At 42.5% G+C, this 12142-nt stretch overlaps 1 protein-coding gene across 2 annotated transcripts; it reads right to left on the bottom strand.

The window, feature by feature from the left end:
- Positions 1–2777: 2777 nt before the first annotated feature.
- PIN4 (peptidylprolyl cis/trans isomerase, NIMA-interacting 4) lies at positions 2778–11827 on the bottom strand. 2 transcript variants are annotated; one of them, XM_020871682.2, is made up of 4 exons: positions 11703–11827; positions 9177–9250; positions 3564–3683; positions 2778–2953 (listed from the first exon to the last, which is right to left on the bottom strand). In XM_020871682.2, exons 1-4 carry the CDS (start codon positions 11743–11745, stop codon positions 2795–2797), a joined length of 396 nt encoding a protein of 131 aa, XP_020727341.2. In that variant the 5' UTR covers positions 11746–11827; the 3' UTR covers positions 2778–2794. The 2 variants fall into 2 exon arrangements, with proteins under 2 accessions (XP_020727341.2, XP_070320644.1); XM_070464543.1 differs by lacking the exon at positions 11703–11827 and adding an exon at positions 11665–11689.
- Between the last annotated feature and the right edge of the window lie 315 nt (positions 11828–12142).

Below are 12142 nucleotides of genomic sequence, written 5' to 3'. Positions count from 1 at the left end.
GGCTTTCAGGGCCTGTGTCCATTTGATCTGAAGAGTAAGACTTAAAAGTCCTAGATGTATTTCTCACTGAAAAACAACAGTGCTTCTTGAGTACCTATAATGACAGTTTGGTGGGGGGGGAAATACATGTATATGGTAAAATGTTAAAACAGTATCTAAGGCAGGGATTTTTAAACTGAAGAATTCAGATGTCTGAAACTTGATGGGAAGAGTTACATCTCCCCCTCCTCCCCCACTACTGTACTCTATCTGAAATTTAATGTTTCCTTTCATTATGAATGTTGGCAACAAGGTACAGAAATATTAGCAGTACCGCAACTTTCACGCTAATAGAAATCACAGAGATTCCACAGTTATTGCAGCTATTTCAAAATAGCACTGATATTCATCACCACAAAATCATGGTGGGTTTTATTTTTTAATTTTAGCCATGCAAACACATGAAAAGATGCTCAACATCACTCATTATCAGAGAAATGCAAATCAAAACCACAATGAGGTACCATTACACGCCAGTTAGGATGGCTGCTATCCAAAAGTCTACAAGCAATGCTGGAGAGGGTGTGGAGAAAAGGGAACCCTCTTACACTGTTGGTGGGAATGCAAACTAGTACAGCCACTATGGAGAACAGTGTGGAGATTCCTTAAAACACTGGAAATAGAACTGCCATATGACCCAGCAATCCCTCCTGGGCATACACACCGAGGAAATCAGATCTGAAAGAGACACATGCACCCCAATGTTCATCGCAGCAGTGTTTATAATTGCCAGGACATGGAAGCAACCTAGATGCCCATTAGCAGACGAATGGATAAGGAAGCTGTGGTACATATACACAGTGGAATATTACTCAGCCATTAGAAAGAATTCATTTGAATCAGTTCTAATGAGATGGATGAAACTGGAGCCCATTATACAGAGTGAAGTAAGCCAGAAAGATAAAGACCAATACAGTATACTAACACATATATATGGAATTTAAAAAGATGGTAATGATAACCCTATATGCAAAACAGAAAAAGAGACACAGATATACAGAACAGACTTTTGGACTCTGTGGGAGAAGGTGAGGGTGGGATGTTCTGAGAGAATAGCATTGAAGCAAGTATATTATCAAGTGTGAAACAGATCGCCAGTCCAGGCTGGATGCATGAGACAAGTGCTCAGGGCTGGTGTGCACTGGGAAGACCCAGAGGGATGGGATGAGGAGGGAGGCAGGAGGGGGGATCGGAATGGGGAACACATGTAAATCCATGGCTGATTCATGTCAATGTATGGCAAAAACCACTACAATATTGTAAAGTAATTAGCTTCCAACTAATAAAAATAAATGGAAAAAAAAATTTAGCCATGTCACATGGCTTGGAGGATCTTAGTTCCCTGACCAGGGGTCGAACCCAGGCCCTTGGCAGTGAAAGTGCAGAGTCCTAATCACTGGACCACCAGGGAATTTCCTCACAGTGGTTTTTAGTACTACCACTACATCTCAATGTATTAATACAGCTATATATAAAACAACTATTTTGATTACTCAATTTCAGTATAATTTATGTTTTGTAGTTCTATGTATTCATTTAAAATGAACATTCTTTTCAGAATTTTTTTCAAGATTTTCAGAATTTATAGCCCTTATTTAAGACAGTGTTTTAAATGTGGTTTTAAAGAAGTTTCATCTGATAACCTACTATTTTGATCATCCCTCTGTATCATGCTGCCATATCTGTGCATTCCAGGGAGTGGGCAGCCTTTAGTCTGTTCAGTGGGGAATACTGCATGGAAGCATAGGTGGTCAGAAATGTCTAAAATGGGAAACAACTCTCTAAGGTGAATTGCTGCTATATGGCATAATGTGGGTATGTCAAATGCAGCTGAGAGAGAATACAGTGTGTTAAAAAAAATCACTGTTAATAATCACACAGTTGTACTTGCAAAGTTTGATTTCTGAAGTAGTATTTATAATATTTATATACTTTTTTGTTATGTCATAAAGGTGGCATTAAAAAAATGTAGATACACAGAGCATTGACCCTGGAGAGGACTGTCATAATGTAACCCATACAATTTGAGGATGAGGGAATGTTTTTAGGCTGACATCCCTCCCTGTCTTTTTTTTCCTTTTTTGGCCTGTGGCTTGTGAGATCTTAGTTCTGACCAGGGATCAAACCCAGGCCCCAGCAGTGAAAGCACCGAGTCCTAACCACTGAATCGCCAGGGGACTCTCATATTTCTCCCTTTAATCAGCAGTTGGTGAATGGCTACCGTTTAGTACAAAAAACTGACAGAACTGACTGCTTTTTTCTTCCAACAAACATTTATTTAAAAAAAAGGAGTTAATGTTGAATGGCCATAATGTTGAATGTGCCATGTGCTATGTTATGACAGTGGAGCTGATAACAACTGTCCTGGCAGATCAATGTTGGCTACCTTATAAAATGAGTGTCTAGTAGCTTATTTTATGATTTTCATATGCTAATCCATTTATTCAATGTCCAATTCAATCTGAATTGTATGAACTGATATTTGACTTTTCTAGAGAAGCTTTCTAAATTAACTTACGGGATATACTGAGAATCAGATAAAGCAGTTCTTAGAGGGACGGGACTAACAGGTTTAAAAGGAGTCTGCTTGACTTAAGAGAACTACCAACTAAATACCTACTGTTGTGCACACCAACCTTTACCCACCTGATTTTGCACCCACAAACCCACAATGACAGAGTTCGTAAAATACAATGATTATTCAACACCTTTTAAAGAAATAATGTATAAAACATATGTAGTCTTTCATAAAATTTTATTTTCTCCCTTCAACCATTATAATATGATACCCAAATTTTGTCTTTACTGGAGGGTCTGTAAACACAGGCTTATCCAGCACACTTATAGGCAAGGCGAATGCTGCTTCTTGAAATGGTCCTACCATGGACCCTCTGGTCATCCAACCCAAGTCACCCTGGAAAATCCAAAAGATATGTGATGTCAAGTGGCCCCGAAGAGGGAACAGTTCTACTGTAGCTTGAAAATTTCCCAACATGAATGCTAAGGTTCCTAGGTTTATTCATCTGGGCTGGAGAGAAGAAGACTCAATGAGAACAAAATGGGTAAGAGGTCCAACCCTGGGCTGCACACAACAAGCGCTCACAATGTTGCTGGGTGTCTACTCTGTACTTAGTCACTCAGTTGTGTCTGACTCTGCGACCCCATGGACTGTAGCCCTCCAGGCTCCTCTGTCCATGGAATTCTCCAGGCAAGAATACTGGAGTGGGTTGCTGTGCCCTCCTCCAGGGGATCTTCCCAACCCAGGGATCAAACCCAGGTCTCTCTCATTGCAGGCGGATTCTTTACCATCTGAGCCACCAGGGAAGCCCTAGCTATCTGTTAACTGTGCAAATTTGGTTATGCCAAGGTTTAGACAAAGGTGACCTGTATTCAACTGTTCACAAGTTGGACGTTTCTGCTTTTAAGATCTTTAAGATATGCCTAAAACTAATGGCAAAACAGAAATAATCCCTCCTGCTGTGTGTCCTCCATGAGGGACATTTTAAATGATGAGTGCACCATACCCCTTGTCTGGCTTTATCTTCACTATATTGTGCAGCCACTTCATTGAATTTCATTCCAGACTTTAACTTTTCCATGGCTTCCAAGATTTTTCCATGTTTTTCACACAGAATGTGTCTGACCTACAAGGGAAAAACATGTTCATGTAATACCTGGAGACCCAAACGATTTCTTTCCTCACAACGCAGCAGTCACATCAGGATTACCCCCATACTAGTGAAAAAAAAAAAAAACAAAACTGCATTCATTCATGGCAATGGAAAATCCTGGAAGTCTGTCCAACTGGGCAATAGCCCAATGGGGCAAAAACACATTTCCTGTATCAAGACAATATCTTAGAACCCAGATTTAGATGGAAAGTGGGTACCTGGCTGTGGAATGTTCCCATCCTTTACCATGTTACCTCAATGGTAACAGGAGGAGGAAACATGATAATGGTTGAGAGCTGGGTACTGGAGTCAAATCCCCACTCTCTTGTATGGTCTTAGGCTTGTTTTAAATCTCTAAATGTTTTCCCATTTGTGCACTGAGATAACAGTAACTGTGTTGTGAAGATTGAGATAATGCAGCTAACACTCAATAAAAGTTACCTATTAATTTATCAGAGGTGGAATGATATGAAAAAAACCCACAAGGAAATACTTTTTACCAAAAGAGGCCAATTGTATAAAGTCCCTCCACAATTTAACACTTAGAAAAAGAATCATATGTTGAAGATTAAGAATACTCAACCCTAAAAAATTATTCAAATGTAACTTATGTTTATATAAAGTCATGTTTTTTAAAAAATCACTATGTCCTTAGAAATGCTTTTGTCAAGATATGTTTTGTAGGATTTCCCATTTCTCATTCAAACAGAATCCATTATTCATTTCTTATTATAGGTGATACACTAGGGTAGGGCCTAAGAATGTCTCCCTTATAAATTTAGAGACAGACAAACCATGTCCTCAGGGTTCAGTTAGTAAAACTGGGGATGACAGGATCCTGGACTGGAGGAGCTACACAGGAGACAGACACAGCAAAGAAAAGAATGTGTCAAAAAGCAGGGCTTAGAGAGGCAAACTTCTATAGAATGTGTCCAGCACTGCCTAGGGGAGACAGGGACAATCTGGACACTAGAGAGATACATGCTGGGGGATGAGGATGGTTCCTCAGACCTCATCTTAGCCTGGCTAAAACTGCTTCTCCACTGTTTCCCTCTTTCTGCTTCTACACTCACAAAGCAAACCTGGTTCAATGACTGGGAAAGTGCACACAGCATTCGTGATCACAGAAAGGGGATCCCATCTACCACTTTATAAATGAATAAACAAGTATTCTGGTTTTACACAGTTTGATGGGTTAGACATAATGAGTCTGTAGTACCTGCGGAGTTTGCAAGTGTGACTGACCAACTGACAACTGTATGAGACTGACATCTTAGAAGAGAGCCAAGGGTCTTTCCTGGCAGCCCAATGGTTAAGACTCCATGCTGCCAATGCAGGGGGCCTGGGTTCGATCCCTGGTTGGGGAACTAAGATCCTTCATGCCTGGTGGTGCAGACAAAAGATTAGAAAAAAGAGCCAAGCTCCAGAGAGAATGTGGGAGTGATGAATATGGAGGTAGTGGATCACCCAAGGAGGCTACACAGAACAAGAATAAGTACACAGAATAAGAAAGTACACTAAAGACTCATCGGTGGAGAATATTGGTGTTTAAACAATAAGCAAAGAAGCTCAACAAGCATAATAAAAACAACCAGACAGGTAGAGAGAAAGGTGTGTTAACAGAACTCAAGGCAAGAGAAAGTTTCGAGGAGGAAATGAGCAACAGGGTTAAATGCTGCAGAACAATAAGGATCCAGGTCCTTAGCAAAAGCTGTTTCAGAAGAGCGGTAAGTGCAGAAGCCAGGGTGCAGCAGATGACTGAGGAAATAATGGGAAGCAGGACAGTAATGAGGGTGTTGGTGGTGGTTAGTTGCTCAGTTGTGTCTGACTCTTTGCGACCCCATGGACTGTAACCTGCCAGGCTCCTCTGTCCATAGGATTTCCCAGGCAAGAATACTGGAGTGGGTTGCCATTTCCTTCTCCAGGGGATCTTCCTGACCCAGGGATCGAACCCATGTCTCCTGCTTGGCAGGCAGATTCTTTACTGCTGAACCACCAGGGAACTGCAATGTGAGTAGGTTTCCCCCAACTAACTGAGTTAGAAAAGGAGAAAGGGCTCTGGTCAGAGGGAAAGAGTCACATGCATTGATATATTTTAAGGATCCCTGGGTATATTTTCAGAATGAAGGGAAAGATGCAGTAAAGAGGGAAAAGTTGAAGACAGAGCAAAGAAAGAGGGTAGAGATAAATGAAGGAGCGAGGCTAGGCATTCAGAGCACTGTTGGAAAAATTAGTTAGCCTTAAAGGAATAGAGGTGAGAAGAATGAGGAGGGAGATGTGGTGAAGATAACTTTGCTGGTCAATGAATTCCTGACTATAGGTCTGGTCTCCATTTTCTTGTGACAATTTTAACAATATTTCAGTTATTGAGTACTTAATAATAACTGTGCTAAGTGCTTTACATGCGTGATTTCATGAAATCTTCACACCAATCCTGTGAGACTGGATCAGTGTTTCTCAACCTTGGCACATGTCAGAATCACCCCAAGAGCTTCTAAAAAATATACCAAGATCCAGTCCCCACCCCTAGAGACTGTGAGGCAGCTGGTGTGGGGTAGATCCCTAGGCATGGAGACTTTTAGAAGCTCTCCAGGTGAAGTTGATGTATACCAGGGTTGAGAACCACTGGACAAAGCTGTCTGCTGACTGACTGGAGGAGGGTGGTAGATGGCTTGAGGTGAATGGCAAGGGATCTCCGTGCAGTTCTGATGGCCTAGCTCAGGGTAGAGACGAGGAATCAGTGGCCCCAACCCCCGAGGCTGTGTGACTCTCCAGTGGGCCCCAGAAGTTCTGGGTTTGAGTGTAAAGAAAGGAGATCACTGGATTGATCCTGAGTTGTGGTCTGGCAGGTGGATGTAGTGGATCACCAAAATGAAAGGAGTCAGGGCTCTATGATCCATCTAGTTTCCAGCCTACAAGACATACAGGGCTCAGAGAACAGACACAAAGCCTGGGGGAAGGTGAAGTGAACAGGGCAGGCTAGAGGGCCTAGAGGTCTGTGCATGGAGAGAAAAAGACAGGATTGGGGGAGGTGGGAAACAAGAGGAAGGAAGGAAGCTGTGATCGGAAGGTAGGTTTGAGAATCTGGGCAGCTCCAGAGACACAGGGCAGGGCTGGATTCAGGAGTACTGTCTAAAGCAGAATGGCAGGTGTGGAAGGAGCCTAGACCCTAAAAGGCTGAAGGGTTTGGGGTCCCTCTGCTACTGGGGCCTTCACAAACACTGGAGACAAACCAGCTGTCCCCTAGCAGGTGAAAAGTTCAACACACTACTTTCATGTGTCCATGGAATACTACTCAGTAATACAAAGAACAGACTATGGATACACACAACAAGTGGAATGAAATCTCCAGAGGTTTACAGTGAGTGAAAAAAGCTAACCCCGAAAGGCTACACACTGTATCACTGCATTTATAAGGAAATCATTAAGTTATAGAAATGGAGAAGAGATTAGCTGCTGCTCTGAGGTCATGGAGGGCAGGGGTAGGGGATCCATGGGGGAAGTGGGTATGGCTATAAAAGGGAAAAAAGAGGGATGATGGAAATGTCTGGATCTTGATTGTAGCAATGTCAATCTCCTGGTTGTGCTAATGTACTAGGGTTTTGTAAGATGTTACCACTGGGGAAACAGGATAAAAGGTATAGCGCTAAGTCATTTCAGTTGTGTCTGACTCTTTGCGAACCTATGGACTGTGGCCCGCCAGCCTCCTCTGTCCATAGGATTCTCCAGAAGAATACTGGAGTGGGTTGCCATGCCCTCCTCCAGGGGATCTTCCTAACCCAGGGATTGAATCCCATGTCTCTTACATCTCCTGCACTGGCAGGCGGGTTCTTTACCACTAGCACCATCTGGAAAGCCCCTGATAAAAGGCACATGTACATGTATAAAAAGAACATCTATCCTACAACTGAATGTGAGTCTAAAATTATTTCAAAAGGAAAAGTTTAACAAAAGAGTTTAACCGTAACTGACTTTCCTAGCTAATTGATGCTTTCAAACTGGTGTTGGAGAAGACTCTTGAGAGCCCCTTGGACAGCAAGGAGATCAAACCAGTCAATCCTAAAGGAAATCAATCCTGAATATTCATTGGAAGGACTGATGCTGAAGCTGAAGCTCCAATACTTTGGCCACCTGATGCAAAGAGCCAACTCATTGGAAAAGACCCTGATGCTGGGAAAGACTGAGGTCAGGAGGAGGAGGGAGCGACTGAGGATGAGATGGTTGAATACTATCACTGACTCAATGGATATGAATTTGAGCAAACTCTGAGAGATGGTGATGGACAGGGAAGCCTGGTGTGCTGCAGTTCATGGGGTCACAAAGAGTCGGACAGGACTGAGCAACTGAACAACCACCTTTCATATACCTCAAGTATAGCCACACTGAGCTTATTTTTTTTTTCCAGAAAGGGCAAAATGCCTCTTTAAAGCCACTTCTTCAGTTGGATGCCCGGACAAAGTAGCTGACTTGCATTTAGGCACCATGTTTTATGAAAATTATCTTTGGATACCAGAATCCCACTTCACATGGTGGGATGTTCATATGAGAATGAAGGTCAAGTATATATGGAAAGCAAATTCATGTCTCCCATCTCTTATCTTTCTTTTTTTTATCTCTTATCTTTCTATGGGTTCACAGAGTAGAAAAGTGGGCAGAATGGCCCTCTCTATTTACTTTCGCTCCCTTTTTTTTTGGCTGCATATGTATAGGTGCATTTATATGCTACAACTCCACTATAGCTCTTCTCATATAGCAATGATATTTCTTTCTTTACCTAACTGCTCCCAACTAGACTGTGATAACAGGGACCATCTCTTACCTGTTTTTTTTTTAATACCCAGAATTTAGTACACTGCTTGGCACAGAGCAGATGTCACTAAATCCATAAGGAATGAATGAATCAAAGTATGGAATCCCACATCCTGACTGAAACATGGAAATTGCCTTTTTATGTAGCATTAAACAGTATAATTCTATTTCAGATTATAATTTCCCAGGGCAGACATACCTCTGGCACTATGTCAAGAACTTCAAGTAATTATTTGCAATTGTCTCCCACCTTAATTTTCAAGGTCAGGGTTCTGGCTTATAGCTTACCAGCGGGGAAGCTGTCTATTGAGACCCATGCCTTTGCTTGCTCATCTCAGCTCTTGGTTTTGCCAAGTAGTATTTCATTCTGAGAAATAACTCATTCACTTACTTGGGAAGACTTAATACATTTTAAGGAAAAATACTAGAGTATGAAGAATTTCTGGATGTCTGAGAAAACATTTAAGAAATATTTTAAAGGAATTACTTTTCGTAAGTGAGTGATCTATTATTTTCCACTTTTGTGTTATCTTGATCTGTCAGTATTAGGCTAGCCTTAGGATGAGTTAGGCATACTGTCTTTTCCTTTTATGTGTACCAAAATAACAGATGTATATGTTACTTATATTTTTTTAAAAAAAGGAATGAGTAACTCACCTTTACTGCATTGCCACCACCTTTGGGACCCTGAGCCTTCTTCTCAGAACTCTCACTCCCAGAGGCTGCTTTTCCTTTAGAGAAGAGATGACAAGTACTCATTTAAACTACACTTTCACCTTATTATTCAACACAACAGTTGATACTTCCATTGCAGCACCAAGCTTCAAAAGGGAACTCTGCAAACCCTTTACATCAAGCTAAATTAACCTGTAACTCACCTCTTAAAACAAGAAATTTGTGCCCTACAAAAACCCTTCACAGAAAATGGATACACAAGTGAGTGTGCTAATAGTTGAATGGGGAGCACCAAAAACCTGGCCTGGATTCTCTAGACCCAGTTTGAAATCCTGCCTTCTAAGAGCAAACCCTGGAGCTCTTGTGAGATTTATAATAAACACTGCAGCTATGTACTTGGATACTCACAATTATAGTAGGTAAAATGTCCAAGAATATATTTTAAATAAAGATCAAATTTCCTACCATCCATATTTGACTAAAGAATACATTCATTTCCAAACTCCTGGAGTCAATGACACTGCCTACTGATAACCTTCCTAAGAAGTTATCAATATTCAGATTAACACAAGGGGCAGTATTTTACATTTTATTACTGTGTCATTTTGCTACTATGCCAATTTCTGTGTTGATGGCAGCATATTTACTGTTAGAGGCTGATGTTCCTAAGAACTATTGTTGGTTTAAGTGTTCAGTTCATAAACGTTTCCTAAGTAACTAAGTTCCAGGCACTGGAGATAAAAAGATGAACAAGCCATGGCATAATACCTTCCTTCAGGGGGCTCATATACTACTGGGGAAGATCGTCATGTAAAGTTATGTAAAAGATCATTTCAGGAGAATGAGCTATGCTCTATAAATAGGGGGCTGTGGAAGCACAGAGGTACATTTTAGCCAGTTAGAGAAGGTTTCCTGGATGAGTAGAAGCTGAACAGGTAAAGAAAGGACAAAGGTGAGGAGAATTCCAGGGTAGGGGAACAGTGTAATATGTGGAAGAAACTATGGACGAAGCCAAATCTGAAGTGGGAGTTCTGTGAGATGAACCCAGGGGAGGTGGCTGAGGGTTAGGGCATGAGGCCCTTTGGGTTCCATTAAGGAACTTGGAATTTACCCTAGAAGTAATAGGGACCCATTGAAATTTTATTCAGGAGACTCCATCCTGTCTTAGGAACCCCAATGCCGAGCACCCAAAAGTTGTTCAATAAATGTTCCACAAAACTGAAAATCCAAAATGCCAACCACCAAATGCCTAAGAAAATGTTACTGCCAAAGAAGTTTTATTACACTAAACTCTTATTTTCTCTAGAACAATGATGCCTTCCAGTCATCCCATCCTCTGCCCCAATGGATGCTATCATCTTCTGAATGCCCCTTCACTCCCTCTAAGGACTCTGGCAGCAACTTCAGGCTTCCTTTCCACCCTCACTACTGCTCTAATCTTGGATGACTTCACCATCTATGCAGAGGAATCATCCAACAGCCTAACTTCACACTTTCTAGACCTCCCTCCCAAATGCCTATGCCTTTTACTCCAGGCCACCTGTTCCCAGGGGCACGTGATGGAACTGTGCCACTCACAACTAGTTCAATCTCTGGCTACAACTTTCTGTTCTTCCAGCCTTCTCATGCCTCATTCCCACAACACAGTTTCTTTAATGTCACAGAACCACCTCCCCCCATTCAATTCCTTTATCCTCCTATGTTCTCCTATGCTATCAAATTTCTCCTTCCCTTCCCAGTCTGGATCCCATGCTTGATCATCTGAACTGTGTCCCCAGTGGCACTCTTAATTCCCTTGTGTTGCTTTCCTTCTATTATCATTGTCCAACAAAACCTCAACCTTGGCTAAAAGTTATACTTAGCTCTTATCAATCCTATATTGTGCCAATTATATGGTACTAGGTAAATCATGACTGAGCAGATTGTGTCCTCTACAAATTCATGGCCTTCAATCTTAAGCTCTCAGCCCTAAGGGCAATCCTTTTTTAAGTGTTTCATCCCCTCTCACCACCCCAATGACTATTCCAAACGCTTACCACTCTCCTCAAGACTCCTACTCAGTACCTGTCCTGCTGTTTTAAAAACTACCCTTGTCTTCCACTTTTTACCACCACATCCATCTTCATCTCTGTGACGTCAAGCTTAAGATGTCCCTTCTCCTACTCAAAGTCAACTGCTCTACCCCTTTTCTCCCAATTTCACTACCCTGTAGCTTTACCTAACAAATGGATCCTTCATGACAGCCTCACTCCCAAGATTTGCCCATTCGGAAGAAACTAACAAAATCAAACTTTCTTGTAATCCTTTCTTCTCTTCTATCCACCATCTAATCCCCATGCTTTTAAATCAAAACTTAAGTCCGTATTGATTGTTTCTAACTTATTACTTCCTGGTCAGTCCTCTAGTCACTGGCAACCCGCTGCCTCCGCCCCGGACCCCGGCGGTCTGCTCCCTCCGCCTTGCTCCTCACCCAACCCCATTTCTTCTTGGTTGCTCTGGCTGCTCTACCTTTTCCCCCTTTTCCAGAACCGCTTTTTCCTTTCGGTGGCATTTCCAAAATTTGCCGTTGAACTCTCAACTGCTTAGGTTGCCGCACAAAGCCCTTTCAGGCCCCACCGGAGTGTCCTAAACATATGCCAGAAAGCGGCATCGCAATTGGCCATCCTTACCGTGGCTCCGGAAGCAGGCATATCTTGGGGCAGGCCCGGTCCTTTGACTCTCGGGCCAATGGGGCTGAAGCTCGGACCCGGTAGAGGGGCGGAGCCAAAGGTTGGGCGAGGGCGGGAAGCTACGCCTCTGTGCTTTTTGCGGCTTCTTTCACACGCCCTTCTTTGCGCCCTTTACCCAACTGCCCTACCCGCCTCCTCCACGCGTGCGTAGTGGAAGCCGGGGGGGGAGGGGGACGCGGGGGGCGCCTCTGCAGTCCCTCGGCGCGGGGTTCCAGCCAA

The sequence above is a fragment of the Odocoileus virginianus genome, unplaced genomic scaffold (assembly GCF_023699985.2).
Source record: "Odocoileus virginianus isolate 20LAN1187 ecotype Illinois unplaced genomic scaffold, Ovbor_1.2 Unplaced_Contig_28, whole genome shotgun sequence".
Classification (NCBI taxonomy): Eukaryota; Metazoa; Chordata; class Mammalia; order Artiodactyla; family Cervidae; genus Odocoileus; species Odocoileus virginianus.
The sequence above is the reverse complement of the archived record's forward strand: the minus strand, read 5'-3'. Positions and strand labels throughout refer to the sequence as shown.

Coding starts and splice junctions, on each gene's coding strand:
- PIN4 (XM_020871682.2), bottom strand. CDS start 11,745: ATGCCACCGAAAGGAAAAAGCGGTTCTGGAAAAGGGGGAAAAG. Junction 9,251..11,702: donor TTCTGGAAAAGGGGGAAAAG/GTAGAGCAGCCA, acceptor TCTTCTCTAAAG/GAAAAGCAGCCTCTGGGAGT. Junction 2,954..3,563: donor AAGATAAAGCCAGACAAGGG/GTATGGTGCACT, acceptor TGGATTTTCCAG/GGTGACTTGGGTTGGATGAC.